Consider the following 27,248-nt stretch of genomic DNA (forward strand, 5'->3'; position numbering starts at 1 on the left):
TCAGGCAACGTCATTTGGAAACTGTTCCTAAATCAGAAACCTTTGTGTCTGTTCAATAGATATGCAGATATACACATCCAATATGCACACCAGTTTCAATGTTTATTTGAATAGGGCCTGAAACAGTGGAAGGACACAAACCGACTGACATTCACAATGTTTCAATCTCTGGTCAATGCAGAGGGCTAGAATGACTTCTGGGTTTATACTCTCTTGTTTTCTGCAAGGTTTTACCATTTAAAGAGAGATCAGAACATTTGATCAATGACTCTCAATGACTCATTTCTCTTCACTTCTTGTAATGGGGAGCGCAGTACGCATTTCTACATGTATCCTGTTGGAATCATGTTGTTTTTACTTTACCATTTGCGGTTTGTTCGTAGACACCCACATTAGCTAAATGGAATTGTGGGATGTCACTGTAGTCAGTGAGAGAACAAATCACTTAAACTGTTTTCATTGTACATTTCTGCCTGTGTATATCAGTCTTGTCTGTCTCAAAACTTCCTTTCAAAAAGGCGTTAGCCAATTTCAGACAACTTAAAAAGCACTGTCATCATTTGTCTTTGACTATGAAGTTCTTCTCAGTGACAACCCCAAAAACTGTGCCAGTGCTGTTTAGGTTTCAACAGTGCTTTTTTGCTGTGTATGGACTTCATTTTCACAAATAATCCTTAAATATTTGATATTGTATTGTTCTGCCACTGAAGTTGACATTGTTTATATTGAATGGTCTGTTTTTGTTATTATTCTGTTGCATACAACTGTAAAAATACAGTAAAATGAACAATCACATTGCATGTTTTATTTTTTTGTAATTTACTTTAAAAAAGCTTATGTTATTGTACAGAGAACAAACAGGACAGGACACACCAGTAATCTGAATGTACACCTCAATATTTGGGCAAAACCAGTCAACTATCAACACTTACATTAACTTTTTGTTTCCCCTTTTTTACATACAAAAGCTTGGAGTGACACAAACTTGGTAGTACTACCATCACCTCAGATCAGCTTCCAGGTCGACCCTCTCCCTCCCCACCCTCCTAGATATGTCCCGTCTTCTGGTTTTTGTCCAAAAGAAAACATACCGCCAATGCAAACCCCCCAAAAAAGAAGAGCAAACCAACGATGTTATTGGTGGTTCCTTTTGTTCCATTTCTTCTTCTGGGACCAAGAGTCTTGTTGTTTTTCAGTGCTGATAGAAGCTGAGGATGGCCTGTGTTGCATCAAAACTTGAGTAGGAACAAAAAGAAAACAGTCAGCAGTAGGCAGAACGAGCAGTGGGGCGACAGGGCTGCCCTGTTCACATCGTGCATCATGGTCCCGGGGCCTGTTGGGAAAAATATTTAGATATTAACTTCACAGTAAGGCATCTAAAGAGGCAGTGCTTCCCCCACTTAGCTCTCTTACTGCGTCCATCCCCCCCCCCACAGCTAAAAAAGTGTGGGATCTATTGGCTTTAACTGACAACAAAACTGGATGTTGGCTTTAGGGCCTTTTCCTGGAAAGTAATCTAGGGGAAGGAGGACTGCAGAGAGGTCATCATCAGCAGTAACGTTAGGTAAAGAACCGACAAGCTGCATTCCTCCTGCACATTGAATAGGACAGGTTGCTTTGAAAACTGAGCATAAGCTCCATTAGACACTGACCATCGTAACAAAGCATAGCCAGGATCTCAAATAGCTTTTTAAACACAAATCCATCATTCATATCAGAGATGACAGGGTATTCTATACCCCTTGATGATCAAAAAGAAACATGCAGTACAAAACAAACAACATTCCCCAAATACCTTGGCATGTGAAGTGAGGAGCACGACTGAGGCTAGAGGAGATATTCATGATTATAACGTTGAGAATAGAATAGTGTAGAATGGCTAAAATTGCTTCTTAATATGTGTTTTTGTTGAAGTTTGTTACTCTCTGTAAACTGCTGGAACTGCATTCAAAGGAAAAGTTGACAATACACTGTGGATTAACTGTAATGCTATCCTAAGAGTTTTAGAAGTTTTCTATGACTCAACAAATTTGTATACTGAGCTATTGTATTCGCTCAATAGCTATTGTATCCAAAGAGGCTCAGCTCATTCACATGATATGCCTCTAGAGATAATCAAGAAGTTGGTGCTTTTTGTCCTATTCATGGCAACAATGTTGCAATTAATTAATTCATGGCTTTATTCTACATTACAAAACTGCAAGTTTGGTTCACTGTGGTTTATTCCCCCACAACTATGAATAAGACCAGTGACAAACAAAATGTACAGTATATGCCTGCTTTATACCCCACCATACAGACACATCTACATTTAGGCCAGGATTCAATCAGATCAGCGTTAACCCCCAGTTACCAGCAACTGCATAGAATATAATTACTTTTGCTTAGGCAATGTCGGAGGTGTAACTGCATTCTGTAGCTAATCTGTAACCATGAAGTGCTTCAAAAGGCTGGTCATGGCTCACATCAACACCATTATCCCAGAAACCCTAGACTCACTCCAATTTGCATACCGCCCTAACAGATCCACAGATGATGCAATCTCTATTGCACTCAACACTGCCCTTTCCCATCTGGACAAAAGGAACACCTATGTGAGAATGCTATTCATTGACTACAGCTCAGCGTTCAACACCATAGTGCCCTCATCTCATCAATAAGCTGAGGACCCTGGGATTAAACACCTCCCTCTGCAACTGGATCCTGGACTTCCTGACGGACTGCCCCCAGGTGGTAAGGGTAGGTAACAACACATCCGCCACGCTGATCCTCAACACAGAGGCCACTCAGGGGTGTGTGTTCAGTCCCCTCCTGTACTCCCTGTTCACTCATGACTGCACGGCCAGGCACGACTCCAACACCATCATTAAGTTTGTCGATGACACAACAGTGGTAGGCCTGATCACCGACAACGATGAGACAGCCTATAGGGAGGAGGTCAGAGTCCTGGCCGTGTGGTGCCAGGACAACAACTTCTCCCTCAGTGTGATCAAGACAAATGAGATGATTGTGGAGTACAGTAAAAAGAGGACCGAGCACGCCCCCATTCCCATCAATGGGGCTGTAGTGGAGCAGGTTGAGAGCTTCAAGTTCCTTTGTGTCCACATCACCAACAAATGAACGTGGTCCAAGCACACCAAGATAGTCATGAAAAGGGCACGACAAAACCTATTCCTCCTCAGGAGACTGAAAAGATTTGGCATGAGTCCTCAGATTCTCAAAAGGTTCTACAGCTGCACCATCGAGAGCATCCTGACTGGTTGAATCACTGCCCGGTATGGCAACTGCTCGGCCTCCGACAGCAAGGCGCTACAGAGGGTAGTGCGTACTGCCCAGTACATCACCGGGACCAAGGTTCCTGCCATCCAGGACCTCTATACCAGGCGCTGTCAGAGGAAGGCCATAAAAATGTTCAAAGACTCCAGCCACCCTAGTCATAGACTGTTCTCTCTCCTACCGCACGGCAAGCGGTACCGGAGCTCCAAGTCTAGGTCCAAGAGGCTTCTAAGCAGCTTCTACCCCCAAGCCATAAGACTCCTGAACATCTAATCAAATGACCACCCAGACTATTTGCATTGCCCCTCCCTTCCCCTTCTTTTACACCGCTGGTACTCTCTTGTCATCTATGCATAGTCACTTTAATAACTCTACCTACATGTACATACTATGTACATACACATTGACTCTGTACCAGTATCCCCCTGTATATAGTCTCGCTATTGTTATTTTACTGCTGCTCTTTAATTACTTGTTACTTTTATTTCTTATTCTTATTCACATTTTTGTTAAACTGCATTGTTGTTTAGGGTCTCGAAAGTAAGCATTTCACTGTAAGGTCTACACCTGTTGTATTCGGCGCATGTGACTAATACAATTTGATTTGATTTGATTCAATCAGATCCAAGTTAACCTGCGGTAACCGACAACTGCATAGCATATCAGTGCTTTGTTTAGGTAATGTCGGAAGTGTAAATGCATTGTAATTGTCAAATCCAAAAGTGGCTCCAGGCGTTATACCTATCGCAGACATTGCCATTGGATACATTAATAGAAATCCCATGCAGCTGTATTAGAAGATCAAACACCGGAATATGTGATGTAATCTAAACCTTGATTAGGCTGATATACATCCTTATTGTTATGTTTAATGATTTTAAATTTGAGTGACATTATTTCTATATAGCCTACAAAAGCCACATTCGTTGCTGACAGGTGTATAAAATTGAGCACCCAGCGATGCAATCTCCATAGTCAAACATTGGCAGTAGAATGGCCCGAACTGAAGAGCTCAGTAACTTTCAAACTGGCACCGTCATAGGATGACACCTTTCCAAAAAGTCAGTTCATCAAATTTCTGCCCTGATGGAGCTGTCCAGGCCAACTGTAAGTGCTGTTATTGTGAAGTAGAAACTTCTAGGAGCAACAATGTCTCAGCCGCGAAGTGGTAGGCTACACAAGCTCACAGAACGGAAGTGCTAAGTGCTGAAGCTCGTAGCGCGTAAAAATCTTCTGTCCTCAGTTGCAACACTCAATACTGAGTTCTAAACTATTTTTCATGGTTCGGGCTTGGCCCCTTAGTTCCAGTGAAGGGAAATCTTAACTCTACAGCATACAAGACGATTCTGTGTTTCGAACTTTGTGGCAACAGTTTGGGTAAGGCCCGTTCCTGTTTCAGCATGACATTGCCCCTGTGCACAAAGAGAGGTCCATACAGAAATGATTTGTCGAGACCAGTGTGAAATAACTTGATCGGCCTGCACAAAGCCCTGAACCTCAACCCCATTGAATACCTTTGGGATGAATTGGAATGCCGACTGTGAGCCAGGCCTAATCGCCCAACATCAGTGCCCGACCTCACTAATGCTCTTGTGGCTGAATGGAAGCAAGTCCCCACAGCAAGGTTCCAACATCTAGTGGAAAGCCTTCCCAGAAGAGTGGAGGCTGTTATAGCAGCAAAGGCGGGACCAAATGCATATTAATGCCCATGATTTTGAGCATATGTCCACATACTGTTGTGTTTAAACTATAGCATCTTCAATTGCTATAATTGCATCCCCAGTGCACACAATAACATGTACAGTATTAAACCGATATTGTACTTTAACAGTAACAGTAAGGCAGTCTTACCATAGAGGATTATACTTGCATTGGTGATCCCCATGGTGTTCAGTGCAACACACGTGTAGTTTCCGTAGTCCTCTTCAGAGACATTCAGAAACATAAGCATGGATTGTTTACCTTGGTTCTCTATCTTAACCCCATTCAGTCCATTGAAGAGTCTGTAAAGAAGAAAATACATTCTTAAAATATTGGTACTGGAATCCCATATCTACTGTATATGTTTATCCATAACAAATCCCTATATCCGTGAAGTTAAAAGCTACATCTTATCTCTTATCTCAAATTTGGCCCATTGGGGGATATGGTTTGAAGGTGTAGTCCAGGGGTGTCAAATACATTTTGCCCGGGGGCCGCATTTCCATGCCAACAAAATTAGCAAAAAATAGCTCTCTATCCATTGTTTTGGTAATTTTCTATGCTCCCCTGACTGTCTAGCTATTATTAGCAAGCTGGACAGTCAAGAAACTGTATAAATATAAGTCCATTATCATTTCTACACAGTTTCGATTTGGTTTTAGTCATAAAGAAAATATTGAGTTTATCCCCCAGATTGGACGCCCGTATGTTTAAAACCCTTGGTGTAGTCTGTAAAGAATATCAGTATAATCCAGTCCAGTTTGATTGAACAAGGCCCATTGAGGGCATTGCTGTGTAGGTATTTGTGTATGTCACAGGAGGTTTGTGGCAACTTAATTGGGGAGGATGGGCTTGTGGTAATGGCTGGAGCGTAATAGATGGAATTGTATCAAATACTTCAAACACATGTTTTCCGTGGGTTTAATGCCATTCCATTTGTGCCGTTCCAGCCATTATTATGAGCCATCCTCCCCTCAGCAGCCTCCACTGGTGTATATGTCTGTCCTTGAGAAGGGTTTAGCATGAGCATGGCTGCTAGGTAAAGACTATTAGTCTCGGGAACTTACATCGACAGAAATACTTCTGAAATAAGTCTCTAGAGCCCTAATACTGAACACAGCTCATTGGGTCATGCTGAGATGACAGCTCTGGATCGCTGTACAACAATCTGCATTGTGTAAAAAATATATTTGTCTGCACCACTAATATTCCCCACACTTCACTGTGCCGGTTCTTTTCGAAACAAGATAGTGTAGTGATTTATTATTAAAAAAACTATACTTTCTCAGAGGTTGTCCAAGCAAAGCAGCCCATTGACAGAAACAAATTATGCAAAAACAAACACAACTCGACATTGGTGGCCATGATGGTTCTTGTCCAAAGAAAGTAAAGTAATTTGAATAGTAAATTATAATTATACAAAATTAAATCTTGCCTGTGAAAAATAAAAACAACTGGGGGATATAAATCTCCTAACAACCAACAAAGGCTAAGACCCTTAAAGGCCCAGTGCAGTCAAAAACATGAATTCCTCTGTTATATGCATTTCCAGACTATGTTGGAATAATACTGTGAAAATGTGAAAAGGATGACAATGCCCTTTTAGTGTAAGAGCTGTTTGAAAATACCTCCTGAAATTTCAGCCTGTTAATGGGTGTACATGGGGTGTGCTATATGGCCTATATACAATGGTGGAAAAAGTACCCGGCTGACCTGCTTGAGTAAAATAAAGATACCTTAATAAAAAATGACTCAAGTAAAAGGGATAGTCACCCAGTAAAATACTATTTGAGTAAAAGTTTAAAAGTATTTGGTTTTAAATATACTTAAGTATAAAAGTAAATGTAATTGCAAAATATACTGAATTATCAAAAGTAAAATGTAAAAGTATAAATAATTTCAAATTGCCTATATTAAGCAAACCAGACGGCACAATTTAATTTCTATTTATGGATTGCCAGGGAAACTTTCCAACACAGACATTTACAAACAAAGCTTTTGTGTTTTTGTGTTTAGTGAGTCCACCAGATCAGAGGCAGTAGGGATGACCAGGGATGTTCTCTTGATAAGTGCGTAAATTTGTCCTGCTAAGCATTCAAAATGTAACGAGTACTTTTGGGTGTCAGGGAAAATGTATGGAGTAAAAAGTAAATTATTTTCTTTTGGAATGTAGTGCAGTAAAAGTTGTCAAAAATATAAATATTAAAGTAAAGTACAGATACCCCCTCAAAAATATTTAAGTAGTATTTTAAAGTATTTTTACTTAAGTACATTACACCGCTGCCTATACAGTGAGGGAAAAAAGTATTTGATCCCCTGCTGATTTTGTACGTTTGCCCACTGACAAAGAAATGATCAGTCTATAATTTTAATAGTAGGTAAAAAGTATTTGATCCCCTGCTGATTTTGTATGTTTGCCCACTTACAAAGAAATGATCAGTCTATAATTTTAATAGTAGGTTTATTTGAACAGTGAGAGACAGAATAACAACAACAAAATCCAGAAAAACGCATGTCAAAAATGTTATAAAATGATTTGCATTTTAATGAGGGAAAAAAGTATTTGACCCCTCTGCAAAACATGTCTTAGTACTTGGTGGCAAAACCCTTGTTGGCAATCACAGAGGTCAGACGTTTCTTGTAGTTGGCCACCAGGTTTGCACACATCTCAGGAGGGATTTTGTCCCACTTCTCTTTGCAGATCTTCTCCAAGTCATTAAGGTTTCGAGGCTGACGTTTGGCAACTCGAACCTTCAGCTCCCTCCACAGATTTTCTATGGGATTAAGGTCTGGAGACTGGGTAGGCCACTCCAGGACCTTAATGTGCTTCTTCTTGAGCCACTCCTTTGTTGCCTTGGCTGTGTGTTTTGGGTCATTGTCATGTTGGAATACACATTTTCAATGCCCTTGCTGAGGGAAGGAGGTTCTCACCCAAGATTTGACGGTACATGGCCCATGTCCATCGTCCCTTTGATGCGGTGAAGTTGTCCTGTCCCCTTAGCAGAAAAACACCCCCAAAGCATAATGTTTCCACCTCCATGTTTGACGGTGGGGATGGTGTCCTTGGGGTCATAGGCAGCATTCCTCTCCTCCAAACACGGCGAGTTGAGTTGATGCCAAAGAGCTCCATTTTGGTCTCATCTGACCACAACACTTTCACCCAGTTGTCCTCTGAATCATTCAGATGTTCATTGGCAAACTTCAGAAGGGCATGTATATGTGCGTTCTTGAGAAGGGAGACCTTGCGGGCACTGCAGGATTTCAGTCCTTCACGGCGTAGTGTGTTACCAATTGTTTTCTTGGTGACTATGGTCCCAGCTGCCTTGAGATCATTGACAAGATCCTCCCGTGTAGGTCTGGGCTGATTCCTCACCGTTCTCATGATCATTGCAACTCCACAAAGTGAGATCTTGCATGGAGCCCCAGGCCGAGGGAGATTGACAGTTCTTTTGTGTTTCTTCCATTTGCGAATAATCACACCAACTGTTGTCACCTTCTCAACAAGCTGCTTGGCGATGGTCTTGTAGCACATTCCAACCTTGTGTAGGTCTACAATCTTGTCCCTTACATCCTTGGAGAGCTCTTTGGTCTTTACCATGGTGGAGAGTTTGGAATCTGATTGATTGATTGCTTCTGTGGACAGGTGTCTTTTATACAGGTAACAAGCTGAGATTAGGAGCACTCCCTTTAAGAGTGTGCTCCTAATCTCAGCTCGTTACCTGTATAAAAGACACCTGGGAGACAGAAATCTTTCTGATTGAGAGGGTGTCAAATACTTATTTCTCTCATTAAAATGCAAATCAATTTATCACTTTTTTGACATGCGTTTTTCAGGATTTTTTTGTTGTTATTCTGTCTCTCACTGTTCAAATAAACCTACCATTAACATTATAGACTGATCATTTCTTTGTCATTGGGCAAACGTACAAAATCAGCAGGAGATCAAATACTTTTTTCCCTCACTGTATACCACGACTAAGGGATTGTCTTTATGCACAACGCAATGCGGTGTGCCTGGATACAGCCCTTAGCTGTGGTGTATAGGCCATATACCACTAACCCCCGAGGTGCCTTTTTGCTTTTAGAAACCATTTGCCAACACAGTAAGGCAAAGAACGACACATCTATATTGAAAATGTTGTTTTAATAAATACATTCCGCCAGAAAAAAGTAGTCTCGTTGCTAGACTGGTTGCTATGCAACATAACCGCAGGCTAGCTAGCAAGCTTTCATTAAACGTATGCAAAAACAGAGCATTAGCGCCACTTCTCGAGTGACTAACACAGAGCAATTATTTATTAATGTTGATCTGAATGATGCCTTTTATTGTGCACGAATGAAAAAATTGCCACATGTTATTGTTTGTTGTTGGCTTGCCCATGTTGTTGTTTGTTAGATCCATGCTGCTGGAAATGGATGACATTCTTCTAGTTGGGGAAGTTGCTGCTTTGTTGTCAGAGAGAATAGTGCTCCACCGCTTCGTCGCTTCCAGATTTGGCATCCAGTAACTTTAAAGATAGGTTTCAGATCTGTGTCCACTGACAGACATTATTTATCGTGCCTCTAGTCCGACATCCGACAGTTTCTGGATCATGGTGGTTCGGAGGCAGTGGTTTGTGTAAATCTGAGACTCCCATCGGCTTTTTGATGTACCTGAAACATATAAAAGACAATAATGTTAGCTAATAGGTAAGCCTACATAGCTACCAGTTATATTGTCAGGGTAAATTTGATTTAGAAGGCTAGCTAACAGTTACATACCATATGTATCCATTCACTGCTTTCCGTTTCGGGAGGAGGTATAACGCCGGGGCGATGGAGGGAAGGAGGGACAGATGCTACTTAAGCGTAGCTATCGGGCAGAGGGGATCACCCGGCAGTTCAAACATGTATCCCCGCCCACTCTCCCTGTTCTTCTCCTGCGGGCTCTTGTGTTTTTTTGTGGGTTTGTTGAACGAGAGTCGCATACTGTAAGCCGTTCTCGTCTGTACATATATTAAATGAGTCAGGTTTCAACAGACGGTTTCTCTCCTTCCCCTTTCACTCAAAATGAAGTTGAACATCAAACCATACTTTGTTCACCAAACCATCAGGTGTTTCAGTGTCCAGAACCTTGGATTGATTGATGAGCTGCATGTCGTTTTCAGTTATGGCTGAGTAGTGGGCAGCTTTGCCTCTTTCCTCACGTTTTTAATTACGCCGACAAACACATTGTTGCTCGTTGTGAATTCGGTGTCTTTCTGTATATTCCATGCCAAACTGATAGGGGGGTCTTTGATATGTTGGTTCAAACCAGCTCTGAGTCCAGCGTAGCTGCTAATCTCATATTCTTCGCCATTCATGTTCCTGACTGAACCATAAACGTCTTGTAAGATGTCGTTCAGCTCCGTTTTTTGTTGTATTCCCAAACTCACAATGTATCCCTTTTTCCACACACCAGTCAGTGAAGCAGGTAAGAGCCCATTTTGTTTGTTTCACATTGTTCTTGTTTCTCTCAAGTTCATCTAAACTCTTATTTTCTACATGGGCATGTCAAACTATTGTTGATGTAGCCAATTTATCAAGGTGAAAAGGCACAATGATATCAAGATGAAAAGGCTAAACGTGGTATACAAGCTCGCATACACACATAGGCAGCCTATCACGACGGTAATAAGCATCCAGTATCTAAACTACCCGGTTTATAATAGTTACTAGACGAATAAGAAATACACTTCCAAACCTCTCTGCCAATAACAACTCGTTTTCAGTTTTCTCCTCTCCACTCAGACTACGCCCAGACAGTCCTATCAAAATTATTGCTTGAGAAATTGCTCTTTGCTAATAAGCTATTTTTGTTTCTTTTAGACCATTTTAATAAAAAACAATCACAGTAAGGTACATAACCTTTTCACACGTACCAACAAACGAGTGTGATCATCTACAGTGGTCCCTGCAACGTACGCTCAAACCGGTGTGATTACAACACTTATTTAGAATGACAAGTTTTGATTGACGCAACAGTCAGCATTTGAGCTAGCCGCACTGTTTTTTCACAGAAACATTTTGCACAAACACAGTCCTTACAAAGTTATGTCTTGAATGTCACCAGTTTATTTTGGGTTGCAATGTTCAGACTTTCACAGAAGTAGAGACAGCATACACAATGCTCAAAACCGGAAAATGTAGGCTACATTAGACCTTGTGCTAAGTGAGGAAAGATTGATCTAACACAAGCCGTCATATTTAGATAATTCTCATCTGACAGAAACCACAATATGAATTAGCTAATAGCAATTACAATTTATAATTCATCACATCACGGGTAAGCTCACCATTGATTGAAATAATTGAGTAAAACACTTTCAGAAAAACTAAAGTAAACCGATGATGGCTAGTTTGTGCCTGCCACCATGTTTGTTTTTTCGCGTTAACCAAAAATAATAAGATGAGTTTGGTTTGTTTGTAGTGTGCATGTTGAAGGGGGTGTGTAGTCTACGATCATTCATGTCCCTTCATTCACTTCCGGAAGTTTACTTGAAAGATAATTGAACCATTCCTTCACCTCATTATAACATCTTTGGTCAGACAGACGTTTACGTGACACGCAAACTGCATTGTATAATGTCAACAAACATGGCGCCACACAGAGCTGGCAAATAGCTTAGCATTAGGTCATTATAATCAGTACAAAAAAAAGTATTTTACACACATCATAGGTGTCCATTACAATCTATGCAATCATCTGAATGCATTATTTTCACCAGAACTTGAAAACATTTGAATAAAACTGGACACACCTACTCATTCAAGGGTTTTTCTTTTACATTGTAGAATAATAGTGAAGACATGAAAACTATGAAATAACACATTTGGAATCATGTAGAACCAAAAAAGTGTTAAACAAATCAAAATATATTTTAGATTCTTCAGAGAAGTCACCCTTTGCCTTGATGACAGATTTGCACACGCTTGGCATTCTCTCAACCAGCTTCATGTGGAATGCTTTTCCAACAGTCTTGAAGGAGTTCCCACATATGCGGAGCACTTGTTGGCTGCTTTTCCTTCACTCTGTGGTCCATCTCATCCCAAACCATCTCAATTGGGTTGAAGTTGGGTGATTGTGGAAGCCAGGTCATCTGTTGCAGCACCTCATCACTCTCCTTCTTGGTCAAATAGCCCTTACACAGCCTGGAGATGAGTTGGGTCATTGGCCTGTTAAAAGACAAATGATAGTCCCACTGAGCGCAAACCTGATGGGAAGGGCATATCGCTGCAGGAAGTGTCCATTGAATTCTAAATAAATCACTGACACTGTCACCAGCAAAGCACCCCCACACCTCCTCCTCCATGCTTCAGGGTGGGAACTACACATGCGGAGATCATCCGTTCACCTACGAATACACGGCTGTTAGCACTTAAAATCTGAAATTTGGACTCATCAGACCAAAAGACAAATTTCCACCCGTCTAATTGATCGTGTTTCTTGGCCCAAGCAAGTCACTTCTTCTTATTGGTGTCCTTTAGTAGTGGTTTCTTTGCGTTGGGGCTAGGGGGCAGTATTGAGAATTTTGAAAAAAATATGTGCCCATTTTTAACTGCCTCCTACACCAACTCAGAAGCTAGGATATGCATATTATTACCAGATTTGGATAGAAAACACTCTGAATTTTCTAAAACTGTTTGAATGGTGTCTGTAAGTATAACAAAACTCATATGGCAGGCAAAAACCTGAGAAAAAAAAAGAATTTTGTGGCTGTACTATTTTTTTGAGTCATTGTTAATAGATAACACAGTGAGAAAGGATTCATTTCGCACCTCCTACGGCTTCCACTAGATGTCAACGATCTTTATAAAGTTGTTTGAAGCGTCTATGATGAACAGAGACCGGATGACAAGGAAGAGAAGTTGACCTCCCTGGGATGTCGTCACTTCATTATTGCCCGCACCTGCGCAATCATTTGAGTTCGTGTCAGGCGAGACATTTTTCAAAAACGTTTTTCAAGACACAGGAGAGGTCGGGTTGAAACATTACTGATGTTTCACGTTAAAAATGGCTCTAAAGATTGATGCTAAACAACGTTTGACATGTTTGAACGAACGTAAATAGATTATTTGTTTTGCTTTACGTCGTGACTTCCCACCGCCCCGCCCTACTTTTTAGTAGCCTACCGAAGCGCTAACAACTTGGAGTTATTTGGACATCAATTATGAACTTTGTCGAAAGAAACCACATTTGTTGTGGACCTGGGAATTCTGGAAGTGCCTTCTGATGGAGATAATCAAAGGTAAGGGGATATTAACAATTTCATTATCGATATTAGATGATGCTAACTGTATAGCCTAGCCTATTGTTCTTAGCATTGTACCCCGTTTATTGCAAAATGTGATTTCCCAGTAAAGTTATTTTGAGATCTGGCAATGCGGTAGCATTTACGAGATTATAATATATTATTCTTTGAATGACAATATTATAATTTACCAATGTTTTCGAATAGTAATTTTGTAAATTGTAACGCTGAATTCAAGGAAGCATTTGAGGCAAAAAAAAATCAGAATTTCACCGCGACTGTAAATGCTGTTTTTGGATATAAATATGAACTTGATGGAACAAAAAATGCATGTATTGTATAACATAATGTCCTAGGAGTGTCATCTGATGGAGATTGTCAAAGGTTAGTGCATAATTTTAGCTGGTTTCTGCTTTTGGTGACGCCTGACCTTGAATTGAAAATGGATGTTTGTACTTTTTTGGCTATGTACTGTCCTAACATAATCTAACTTTATGCTTTTGCCGTAAAGCCTCTTTGAAAATCGAACAATGTGGTTAGATTAAGGAGATGTTTATCTTTTAAATGGTGTAAAATAGTTGATTGTTTGAGAAATTGAAATTATTAGATTTTTGATGTTTTGAATTTCCAGCCTTGCTAGCAATCCCAACTGGGGGTTTAATGCTACCCCCTAGCCCCAACAGGTTTTAAATTCGACCATGAAGGCTTGATTCACACAGTCTCCTCTAAACAGTTGATGTTGTAATATGTCTGTTACTTGAACTCTGTGAAGCATTTATTTGGACTGCAATTTCTGAGGTTGGTAACTCAAATGAACTCTGGGAGTTCCTTTCCTGTGGCAGTCCTCATGACAGGCAGTTTCATCATAGCGCTTTATGGTTTTTGCGACCGCACTTGAAGAAACTTTCAAAGTTCTTGACATTTTCCGCATTGACAGACCTTCATGTCACACCATGATCTGTTCCACCTGTCTTTGTCCTTGTCTCCACCACCCTCCAGGTGTTGCCCATCTTCCCTATTATCCCCTGTGCATTTATACCTGTGTTTTTTGGTTGTCTGTGGCCAGCTAGTCTTGTCTCGTCAAGCGTACCAGCGTGTTTTTCGTACTCCTGTTTTCTTGAGCCCCTGTTTTTCTAGTTATCCTGGTTTTGATCATTCTGCCTGCCCTGATCCTGAACCTTCCTACCATTCTGTACCTTTTGACACTGCCCTGGATTACTGACCTCTGCCTGCCCTGACCCTGAGCCTGCCTGCCACTCTATACATTACAGACTCTGCCGAGGACTACCAACCTCTGCCTGCCTGTCGTTTGCCTGCCCCCTCTTTTACAATAAACGTCTGTTATTGTAACTGTCTGCAGCTGGATCTTATCCTGAGTCGTGATAGTACGAACTGGCCATGACGGACCCAGCAGACTCGGACCAGCTCCGCAATGCCGTCTCCTCCCAAGGAGTCACTATTGGGAGGCACGAGGAGTTGCTTCATGGTCTTATGGAAGGTTTCCAGACCTTTGCAGAACGCCATGACCGTGTGTTTATTACATTGATGGAGCAATTCCGCAGGTTGTCTGTTAGGCAGCCTATCACGACGGTAACCTTCCAGCCCCTCAGTAACCCGGCTGTCAGCAGTGCGTCTTTCCCGGCCACCCTGGCTTCCCAAGAACCCCGCTTACCTCCCCCGGAACACTTCGCTTGAGAATTTGGAACCTGTTGGGGGTTTCTCTCTGTGTTCACTCATCTTCGAGCTGCAGCCCTCCTCCTTCCGCTGGAAGATAGCATACCTCATCACGCTGATGTCCGGGAGGGCTCTTGCCTGGGCTACAGCAGTGTGGGAACAACAGTCTGCCGTGTGCTTCAGTCTGGAGGAGTTCGTGGCTGAGGTGAAGAATGTTTTTGATTCTCCGTTGTCCGGGAGAGAGGCTGCCCGGTAGTTACTCGAGCTTCAGCAAGACTCCTGCAGTGTGGCAGACTATGTGGTGGATTTCTGTACGTTAGTTGCCGAGAATGCCTACAACCCGGAATCCCTGTACGACACGTTCTTACACGGATTATCGGCGGAAGTTAAGGACCAGTTCGCAGCCCGGGAACTGCCGAAGATGTCGAAACGCTCATCACCTTGACTATCTGGATCAATGGGCGGCTATGGGAACGTAGGAAGGAGAGGAGGTCCAATTCCGGTCCCCCTCGCACACCCAAGGATTCCACCTTGTCTCCGAAGCATCCTGGAAGTCCCCAACGTCTACGTTTCTGAGACAATCCAAGGCTACCTGAGTTCTCCTGAGAGTCTCTGAAATCTGCCAATTCTCCTCTTCCCGAGCCGATGCAACTAGGCAGAGCTAGGTTGTCTCCAGCCGAATGTTTATGCAGACTTAACACGAAGAGTCGTCTGTATTCCGGGACTAATGGTCATTTCGTGTCTACCTGTCCACTAAAAGATCAGGCTCACCGGTAGGTGTGAGTACTCTGGTGGGCCATACGGATAACTTTTTTTCTCCCCTTACTAGCACCCCTCTCCATGCCATCCTGCTTTGGGGGAACCAGTCAAAATCTCTCCCGGTACTCATCGACTCTGCGGCCCACAATACCACTCCCATCAACCTGCATCAGGGAACCACAGGGAGGCAATACACAACCACAGCTGTGTCAGGGAACCACAGAGAGGCTTTAGAGTTCATGATTATTAAGTCTTCCCAAGTTCCCGTGGTATTGGGATTCTCTTGGCTCCAGTGACACAATCCCCTCATCGACTGGACTGGAGGTGCTATCATGGCCTAGAGCCCATTCTGCCACGCCAATTGCCTGAAGTTGGCGCAGCCTGCCCCGGAACATCTTCCTGTTGGCTCAAAAGTAGCCTCAGATCTCTCCTCCATTCCCGCAGAATACCAGGACCTCCGGGGGGTGTTCAGTAAGGCCCGGGCCACTTCGTTTCATCCACATTTTCTCCAGGGCACCACACCACCCCGGGGACGACTGTGTTCACTGTCAGGTCTGGAGACCAAGGCTATGGAGACCTACATCAAGGACTCCCTGGCCCTGGACTACCGACCTTTGCCTGCCTTTGACCTGTCATTTGCTTGCCCCCTGCTTTATAATAAACATCTGTTATTCAAACTGTCTGCATCTGGGTCTTATCCTGAGTCGTCATACTTAATGTGTTAAAGTATTGATGGACTCTCGTTTCTCTTTGCTCATTTGAGCTGTTCTTGCCATAATATGGACTTGGTATTTTACTTCATAGGGCTATCTTCTGTATACCACTCCTACCTTGTAACAACACAACTGATTGGCTCAAACACAACTTTTAACAAGGCCCACCGGTTAATTGAAATGTATTCCAGGTGACTACCTCATGAAGCTGGTTGAAAGAATGCCAAGTGTGTTCAAAGCTTGCATCAAGGCGAAGGGTGGCTATTTTGAAGAATATCAAATATAAAATATATTTAGATTTTTAAACACTTTTTTGGTTACTACATGATTTCACATGTGTTATTTCATAGTTTGGATGCCCTTACTATTATTGGGCTCCCGAGTGGCGCTGTGGTCTAAGGCACTGCATCTCAGTGCTAGAGGCGTCACTACAGACACCCTGGTTTGAATCCAGGCTGTATCACAACCGGCTGTCATTGGGAGTCCCGTAGGGGACAATTGGCCCGGGTTTGGCTGGTGTAGGCTGTCATTGTGAATGAGAATTTGTTCTTAACTGACTTGCCTAGTTACATTTTTCATTTTTTTATTCTACAATATAGAAAATAGTAAAACTAAAGAAAAACCCTTGAATGAGTAGGTGTGTCCAAACTTTTGACTGGTACTGTACACATATACATACATACTGTATGCTACAGTATGCTACACGATATACAGAAAATAAGGCACTTACTTTGATAGGAATGCACACATGTCCAAAATGATTCATTGTAAGGAAGACAACAACGAAGGCAATGCGAGCGCCAGTCAGAAAATGTTCCAGTTCGTGCAAGACTGCGCAAATATCTGCATACTTGATGTGCGGAAACACTGTGGAAGTGCTTGGGCTTTCGAAGAGAGAAGTTTGTCCGGCTAAGTAAAGGTTCAAACATAAATTCCTTAAAATGGGCTACTTTAATGTAAATTAACGAGGAGGCGGAACACACCTCAATAAAATTGTATTACATTTTTTTTGTTAGAAATAATTAAAAATTCACAAGTTGAAACATAGCCTATAGATAATTAGCAGGCAGCACGTGTTAATAATCCTGAAATCATGTGTATAAAACAACTCACGCTGGGGCGACCGTTAGAGATATTTGGAACTCACATGTGAAAAGGTTAATAGTTTCCCAGAAATTATTTGATATTGAGATTAAAATGGCTGCATTGGACATTTATAACAGACTATTTAAAAAATACATTTTAAGGACTTACCTGCGGTCCTCTTTGTACCACTCAAAATCTGCCCCAGGAACAGCAGAGGCCTCACATTGGAGCACCCCTTTTTGGCCCACTGGGGTACCTGTACTCCTGGCATTCGAAATGAAGGGAGCGTCTGTAGGATGCATGACATGAAATTAGTTTTATAGCGGTACATATCCATTTTTATCATTAAAGGTAAACTCAGCAATATGACATCATCACACACAGCTGGGCAACTTTCTGCTTACAGAAATCAACACCAACATTCTGATCTGCCAAGACTGACACTATTGGGTCTTCCTAATGTGGGTATGCCTCACGGGATGGTGCACATTGGAAACAGCATGTTTTTGCAGTCTTGAAAGATTGAAATTATGCTTTTATGAATTATGTCATATTGCTATGTCTACCTACCTGATAACCATTAATTTGCTGTCCTTTAAACTGAACTGTTTCAAACAGATGAAGTATCTGTTATCCTGAATATTCTGTGAAGTCCTTCAATATGTTTTCTGTTGATACCAATGTACACGCTAGCTAGCATGTTAAACTAACAAAAGGCTTCTTAAATTAATTAATTTACCCCAGTAAGCTCTTAAAACAAGCTAGGATCAACAACAGCCTTGAAAAACCATGTAGCTGATAAAAGAGCCATATTAGCTGACTATTTAGCTTTGTTTGAGTGTTGAGCTGTTTGCCGTCATTGTTTGTTTTTATGCTTACAATTGACTGTGACTTTCACCGTCCTCACATCTGGGGCTGAGATGTCATTGGAGGAGATGCATTCATACGATCCCGACTGTTCTTTAGTGATCACTGTCATATCAACGTATTCCCCTTCAGTGACAAAATTGTGGCCTAAAAAAGAACACAAAAGCATCAGTGTTAAATGTAGAAAGCATACAGAGGTGCACAAGGTATTACCAAAAATAATAATTGACCTAAAATGGCTCCCCAAAAGCCACATGACTCAAACCTTGATAATTACATAAAAATACATAAAACCATAACAAATTCCTAGCAGCAGCTGTTGAATTTGACATACACATATGCATGTACACATACTTCAGTTTTCTAACCTTCTACTGATTATGAAACAGTACTTGCAACCAGGTTAAATCAACCTTTCAAGCTGTCTGCCACATTGACAAAGGTAGCATGTAGGCTATACAACCTTATGATGTATTATTGCAAGAGAGTACGGACCGTACCTTTTCTCTATACATCAGACACTACAACATAACATTTCTTCACCTGTTCGTTAAATATTTGAAAGCAGGAGCCACTCAAGGGGGAAATTCTCAAGAGATACAGTAGCAGGGTCTTGTACACAACAGCAGCAGGTACCACATTACAGAAACACTGACACTCAAAATGTTATCGAATGTCAACACACATAGCATTAAATATAATTTCCCCAGACATCAGCAGTCTTGTAGGATAATCACTGCTCTCGCAACGGACATCATAAAGTCTCTAAAGTCTTGCTATTCAAAGAAACGTGCCAGTATCAGTTATTTATCCTCTGTGTGTGTGGATGACTGTGTGTGTGTGTGTGCGTGTGTGTGTGTTTCTTTCTGTGTGTGAGGAGGGGGAAATGGGGCTGAGACTAAAATGAAGAGGCACCTTTACTTGGAGATAACCCCTTCCCAATCAGCTGAAATGTCACATACAACATTAGCATGATCTCATTACTTTCCAAAAGCCCTGGTCCCACCAGCAGCTGCTACTGCAACTTACAGGGGACTGACTGGAAAGGTTGTGCTGGGCTGGGTTGTTACTTTTAACTTTAATGGGAAACGGAAGCACAGGTAATTGAACATTTGTATTTTGTGTTTCTATCAACATGGCAACATTAGATTGAGGCGAAGAAGTGGAAATTGAGTTATTGACCATTACTGTGTTATTTTATGGTTGCAGGGTGAGTGATGGCAAGGTTAACCTAAGATAATTTGGGCTTTAGCGTGACAACAATTCCTTGTCCAAAAGATGGGCGGAAATGGTTAGGCCTGTATTTTCAGTCCAATCGATGAAATAATGATGTTAGGTTGTTAATGAAAGGGATAAAGTTTGTGTACTTTCTTAAGATTTGTGATAGAGTTACTCTGCTTTTGTATCTCAGCAGCATATTCTACTTTAAGATTGAACAGATGGTAAAGGCATATGTCACAGCAATTCATTTGGAACAGGAGGTCACCAAGGGTAGGAAACTTCAGCCTTAGAGAGAAAAAGCGTGTGCAGGCACTCTTGATTGTTGTGATTTTGCTAATTGGCCCAATGAAGACCATGATGAGTTGAACCAGGTGACAAAACAACTAGACCTTCTGACATTCTATGTTAACCTACCCTGACTCCTGTTGGGGTTTCATTTATACATTCATATCAGTAGTGGTATGTAAGCTACACTAACCAGAGTAAGCAAAGAAATATCCAGGACTTGAGTAGGAGAAAGTTTGAAAGTAACGTCATGTCTCTCATGGTTGATCTTAAAATGAACCTTGTGTCAAAGCAAAAAACATGTCTTCTGTTCTAATATTCATGCCAGTTTTGGGGGGGTCTGGAGAGATTTGAGAAACACATCAAACTTGACTACATATTCCCAAAATATTATGCCACTAACTTGCTGCACAGATGAGCCATATCCTCCAAACACTGTTTCCTTCTCTTTTGCAACTTTTGGAAGAGTTGGAAATTTGCTGCGCACATAGGCTCTGCCTGACTCAACCCTATTCATATTTTATTATTTTCCTTATCATTGAACGTTTTCATATTATTTCCACAACACTGCAGAAAAACAGCACCGCTGGTGCACAATTGACAATAATTAATGTTTGCAGAGCGGTTTCTGCTTCAGCATAAGTTGTCTTAGCAACCAAGGCTCTTTCACCTTTTGCTGCTAAACCAGTTAACAATTCTAGAGAGAAAGAATGTTTTTGTAATGCTACCTGTAATGGTCCCCAGATGTTTGTGTCCTGTTTTCCGTTAGTAAGGGAGCATTCTATGTACAGTATGTGGGCAAAAACCTAATGTGAACCTATTTTGCATGTTTTAGAGTTAGAGTTAGGAGAACATTCCCTAAATGTCAAACAGAACTTACCCAGAACCCAGTTGCAATGTTCACTTAAGTGAAAATAGTTTAAAAGTACTACTTCAGTAGTTTTTGGAGGTATCTGTACTTTGCTTCACTATTTAGATTTTTGAGAACTTTTACTTTTACTTCACTATATTCCTAAAGACAATAATGTACTTTTTACTCCATACATTTTCCCTGACAGCCAAAAGTACTCATTACATTTTGAATGCTTAGCAGGACAGGAAGGTAGTCCAATTCACGCACTTATCATGAGAACATCCCCAGTCATCACACTACTGCTTCTGATTGAGTGGACTCACTAAACACACATGCTTTGTTTGTAAATTATGTGTGAGTGTTGGAGTCTGTCCCTGGCTATCCGTAATTAAAAAATAAAACTGTGGTTTCTGGTTTGCTTAAAATAAGGAATTTTAAATTATTGATATTTTTCCTGTTCCTTTTGATATGTAAGTATATTTTAACAATTACATTGACTTTTGATACTTAAGTATATTTAAAACCAAATCATTTTAGACTTTTACTCAAGTAATATTTTATTGGGTGACTTTCACTTTTACTTGAATCATTTTCTACTAAGGTATCTTGACTTTGACTAAAGTATGACAATGAGGTACTTTTTCCACCGCTGCCATGTTCTCAGAATATCTATTATTAATGTTCTCGACACGTTTCACTGGAACGCTGCAAGAACATTCCTGTGTCCGGGTTTCTTAGGGTTAGGGCAATATACCATCAACATCCCACCAAACATATACAGAACATGATTGGTCTAATGTTGGTGGGACATTTTACACTGTTTATTTTATATACACTACCGGTCAAAGGTTTTAGAACACCTACTCATTCAAAGGTTTTTCTGTATTCTTACTATTTTCTACATTGTAGAATAATAGTGAAGACATCAAAACTATGAAATAACACATATGGAATCATGTAGTAACCAAAAACGTGTTAAACAAATCAAAATCTATTTTATATTTGAGATTCTTCAAAGTAGCCACCCTTTGCCTTGATGACAGCTTTGCACACTCTTGGCATTCTCTCAACCAGCTTCATGAGGTAGTCACCTGGAATGCATTTCAATTAATAGATGTGCCTGTTAAAACTTCTTAGGGCTAGGGGGCAGTATTGAGAATTTTGAAAAAAATATGTGCCCATTTTTAACTGCCTCCTACACCAACTCAGAAGCTAGAATATGCATATGATTGTTCAGGTTTGGATAGAAAACACTCTGAATTTTCTAAAACTGTTTGAATGGTGTCTGTAAGTATAACAGAACTCATATGGCAGTCAAAACCCTGAGACAAATTCTGACAGGAAGTAGATACCTGATGTGTTGAATTACCTTTAAGCCTATGCCATTGAAACACACAGGGGCTTATTAATCGTTGAGCACTTCCTATGGCTTCCACTAGATGTCACCAGTCTTTACAAAGTGTTTTGAGTCTTATACTGTGAGATCTGACCGAACAAGAGCCTTGGAACGGTGGTGGCCGATTAGACTCTGGCGCGCGAGTTCATGTTGGGTACTCTCGTTCCAATACGTTTTAAAAGAGAATGCAATCGTCCGCCTTGAATATTATTCATGTTCTGGTTAAAAAAGGCACTAATGATTTATGCTATACAACGTTTGACATGTTTGAACGAACGTAAATATTTTTTCCCCCTCGTTCATGAAGAGAAGTCCGGCGGGCATAGATCATGTGCTAACAACACGGAGCTTTTTGGACATAAATTATGAGCTTTTTCGAACAAAACTACATTTGTTATGGAACTGGGATTCCTGGAAGTGACATCTGATGAAGAGAATCAAAGGTAATGGATTATTTACATAGTATTTTCGATTTTAGATCTCTCCAACATGGCGGTTAGTCTGTATCGCAAAGCGTATTTTTCTGGGCGCAGTGCTCAGATTATTGCAAAGTGTGATTTCCCAGTAAGGTTATTTTTAAATCTGGCAATCCGGTTGCGTTCAAGAGATGTAAATCTATAATTCTTTGAATGACAATATAATATTTTACCAATGTTTTCGAATAGTAATTATTTAATTTGTTGTGCTGATTGACTGGCGGTTATTGGAGGGAAACGATTTCCTCAAAATCAACGCCATAGTAAAACGCTGTTTTTGGATATAAATATGAACTTGATAGAACTAAAAATGCATGTATTGTCTAACATAATGTCCTAGGAGTGTCATCTGATGGAGATTGTCAAAGGTTAGTGCATAATTTTAGCTGGTTTTCTGCTTTTGGTGACGCCCGTCTTTGAATTGACAAACCATTACACACAGCTATTGTCAATGTACTCTCCTAACATAATCTAACTTTATGCTTTTGCCGTAAAGCCTTTTTGAAATCGGACAACGTGGTTAGATTAAGGAGATGTTTATCTTTCAAAGGGTGTAAGATAGTTGTATGTTTGAGAAATTTGAATTATGACATTTAATTGTTTTCAAATTTGGCGCCCTTGATATTTCACCTGTTGTTGATAGGGTGTACCAGGGGTGGAACGCTTGCGTCCCACATAGCCCCTAGAGGTTAAAGTTCATTTCTCTGAATTTCTTTCCTAATGCGTTTGGGCCAATCAGTTGTGTTGTTACAAAGTAGGGGTGGTATACAGAAGATATCCTTATTTGGTAAAAGACCAAGTCCATATTATGGACAAGAATAGCTCAAGTAAGCAACAAGAAATGACAGGCCCTCATTACTTTAAGATATGGTCAGTCAATCTGGAAAATGTCAAGATCTTTGAAAGTGCAGTCGCATAAACCATCAAGTGCTATGATGAAACTGACTTTCATAAGGACCGCCACAGGAAAGGAAGACCCAGTAACAGACACATCTTAACATCAACTGTTCAGAGGAGACAGCATGAATCAGGCCTTCATGATCGAATTGCTGAAAAGAAACCACTACTAAAGGATCCCAATAAGAAGAAGAGAATTGCTTGGGCAAAGAAACACGAGCAATGGACATTAGACCGGTGGAAATCTTTGTGTCTTTATGAGATGCAGAGTATGTGAACGGATGATCTCCGTATGTGTGGTTCCCACCGTGAAGCATGGAGGTGGTGTGATGGTATGGGGGTGCTTTGCTGGTGACACTGTCAGTGATTTATTTAGAATTCAAGGCACACTTAACCAGCATGTTTACCACAGCATTCTGCAGTGATACGCTTTCCCATCGGGTTTGCGCTTTGTGGGACTATCATTTATTTTTCAACAGGACAATGATCAAACACACCTCCAGGCTGTGTAATGGCTTTTTGACCAATAAGGAGAGTGATAGAGTGCTGCATCAGATGACCTGGCCTCCACAATCAACCGACCTCAACCCAATTGAGATGGTTTTTGGATGAGTTGGACTGCAGAGTGAAAAGCCAACAAGTGCTCAGCATATGTGAGAACTCCTTCAAGGCTATTGGAAAAGCATTCCAGGTGAAGCTGGTTGAGAGAATGCTAAGAGTGTGCAAAGCTGTCAAGGAAAAGGGTGGCTACTTTGAAGAATCTAAAATTTAAAATATACTTTGATTTGTTGACCACTTTTTCGGTTACCCAATGTGTTACTATAGTGCATGTGTTATTTCATAGTTTTGATTTCTTCACTATTATTCTACAATGTAGAAAATAGTAAAAAATAAATTATAAACAATTAATCAGTAGGTGTGCCCAAACTTTTGGCTGGTTCTGTATTTACAGTGCATCCGGAAAGTATTCAGGCCTCTTAACTTTTTACATAACATTTGTTATGTTACAGCCATATTCTAAAATTGATTCAATAGTTTTTTTCCCTCATCAATTTACACACAATACCCCAAAATGACAAAGCAAAAACTGATTTTTAGAAATGTTTGTGAATTTAGACATTGAAATATCACATTTACATAAGTATTCAGACCATTTATTCAGTACTTCGTTGAAGCACCATTGGCAGCGATTACAACCTCAAATCATCTTGGGTATGACGCTACAAATTTGGCACACCTGTATTTGGGGAGTTTTTCCCATTCCTCTCTGCAGATCCTCTCAAGTTCTGTCAGGTTGGACGGGGAGCATTGCTGCACAGCTATTTTCAGGTCTCTCCAGGGATGTGTTTTGGTACGCTTTACCAGATCTGTGTATACAATCCTGTCTCGAAGCTCTACGGACAACTCCGTCATCCTCATGGCTTGGTTTTTGCTCTTACATCCACTGTCATCTGTGGGACTTTATATAGACAAGTGTGTGCCTTTCCAAATCATGTCCAATCAATTGAATTTACCACAGGTGGACTCCAATCAAATTGTAGAAACATCTCAAGGGTGATCAATGGAAACAGGATGCACCTGAGCTCAATTTTGAGTCTCATAGCAAAGGCTCTGAATACTTATGTAAATAAGGTATTTCTGTTTTTTAAGTTGAATACATTTGCTAAAATTTCTAAAAACTTGTTTTCACTTTGTCATTATGGGGTATTGTGTGTAGATTGCTGAGGAACATTTTTTATTTAATCCATTTTAGAATAAGGCTGTAACGCAACAAAATATGGATAAAGTCAAGGGGTCTGAATAATTTCCGAACGCACTGTATATACAGTACAGTATATACATGTATATATATTTTGTAACTTTTTACCCCTTTTTCTAACCAATTTCGTGATATCTAATTGGTAGTTACAGTCTTTTCCCATCACTGCAACTCCCGTACGGACCTGGGAGAGGCACTCTTTCTTGGGTGTACTTTTAACAGAGCTGAGAAAGTTCTTAGTTCTCAACTTCCATACTGTCATTATCACAATCTGACTTAAGTGTGAGAACCACTCACCCAGCTGCTGTTTGGACGATAAGTCTTGCAAGATAGCCTAAGCCTAGATACCCTGTGGTTAGCGTTGAAGAGAATTAGGTTCAGTATCTTAAGCAATGACACTGGTAGTTCATTCAGAAGATTAGGCACAGCCCCTGTAGCACAGCTACTCAAATCAAGCAGTTAGCTACTACTGCATGGCCTGTATGCCCAAATTCTATTATTGGAAAGTCTGGAGGGACCCCTTGCCCCCCTTAAGTCTACATTTAGGATCACTAGAAAGCTTTGTTAGTGCTTTACAACACTGACCTTAAGGTCTGCAAACCAAAGCAAACATGACACCATTTCCATGTTATTTAACCCAAATATTGTACGTTAAGTCGCTAGCCGTTAGCAATGTACTGTAGCTGCTAGCTGCACAACTGTTGCTTGCAACCATTGCAACATATTAACTGTTATATTTTTGTAACAAATTAATACCTGCACAACTTCACTTTATTTGTGACATTGTAAAATAGTGTTGTTTTTCTTAATACAAATCAGTATTTTCCAAGTTTAGAGCAGTTTGTTTAGGTTTGGATCGACTGCTTGTGAAGCTTCACAAACTCTTTCAAGAGAAAGCTTTATGTGAAATATTATCACATTTCACATGGCTTTGTGTAGTGGCTCAAATCACCTTAGAGCATTGAATTAAAAAAAATAAGAATCTGCCAGCAGTCTTGAAAAAGGTGAGAGATTTGTTATCTAATGTTTATCTAAGAAGTTGTTCTATTGCCTGATTCGAAACAAACGATAGAGCACAATCAGACAGGAAAGGGCAAGATTCTCCAAAGGCAATTCGGGCTGATGGTTCTGAGTTTTTCATCTCAGAGCCTTTTACCTGGGAACATATTCAAAGAACAAGTTCTTAAGAGAATGGATATACAGTAGGCTTATGTGATCAGTGCCTTGGGTGACCGTTACTCCACATAGCTTGTATGTTAGTTATTAAACATAACATTCAAAAGCTCAAGTGCACTTAGTCCATAGGTATATTAGGAAATGCACAGACAGAACTACTGGACTGTTGCACTTTGCATCACTACTCATTCCTGAAACAGGGCCAGATAGGGTCAGCCAGTGGCTACATCTGCCATGTGGGTTGTTCAGCTCTTCACGTTAATCCTAAAAAAGAATGGTATGATGGAATAGAAATCCTAGCCAATATTAGAAAAATATCTTAAACATCTACAAACATTTTAAACCAAAGATGTATCAGTGAACCATGTATCAGTTTGAATCATATTGATATTAACACATACCAATATTCAACTAGAATGTAACATTTCTAAGTTAATCACACAAACAAAAGAATCCCACAGGAGTTGATAAACATACATCATCATATTTAATCCAATTTCACTTCCCCACTTCTTTTCTTTCAGTAACACATTCTTGATTTGCTTCAGAAGACAGGACATTGTGCCTCAAAAAGTGCCTCAACTTTTCTAAACTGAATGACAGATTTGCCTTGAATACTCTGACACAGACAACAAAGGAACTGGAAATGACTGGAAATTGTCAACAGCAGAGCGATTTCTCCAAAGTCCCTGCTAAATTCAAGACAAGAACACAAAACCACAATCTTTACAGATCAAAGCAACTATTTTCAACCTACAATACTCACTTCCCTTCATCTTCTATTGTGTGTGGTTCTACAACAAAGTGATTGCATTGACAACGGAGACAGATCATCTGTG

At 40.6% G+C, this 27,248-nt stretch overlaps 1 protein-coding gene across 1 annotated transcript in view; it reads right to left on the reverse strand.

Moving 5' to 3' along the window:
* Positions 1-702: 702 nt before the first annotated feature.
* Positions 703-27,248, reverse strand: part of LOC115148674 (opioid-binding protein/cell adhesion molecule-like) — a 286,553-nt gene continuing 260,007 nt past the window's right edge. The window contains exons 4-7 of the mRNA XM_029690773.1: positions 18,359-18,493; positions 17,648-17,768; positions 5,128-5,279; positions 703-1,333 (exon numbers count right to left, since the gene is read on the reverse strand). Coding sequence (XP_029546633.1) covers positions 1,230-1,333; positions 5,128-5,279; positions 17,648-17,768; positions 18,359-18,493 — 512 coding nt within the window. The 3' untranslated portion in view covers positions 703-1,229. The remainder of the gene's footprint in view (positions 1,334-5,127; positions 5,280-17,647; positions 17,769-18,358; positions 18,494-27,248) is intronic.

This window comes from Salmo trutta, chromosome 15, assembly GCF_901001165.1.
Source record: "Salmo trutta chromosome 15, fSalTru1.1, whole genome shotgun sequence".
Lineage (NCBI taxonomy): Eukaryota > Metazoa > Chordata > Actinopteri > Salmoniformes > Salmonidae > Salmo > Salmo trutta.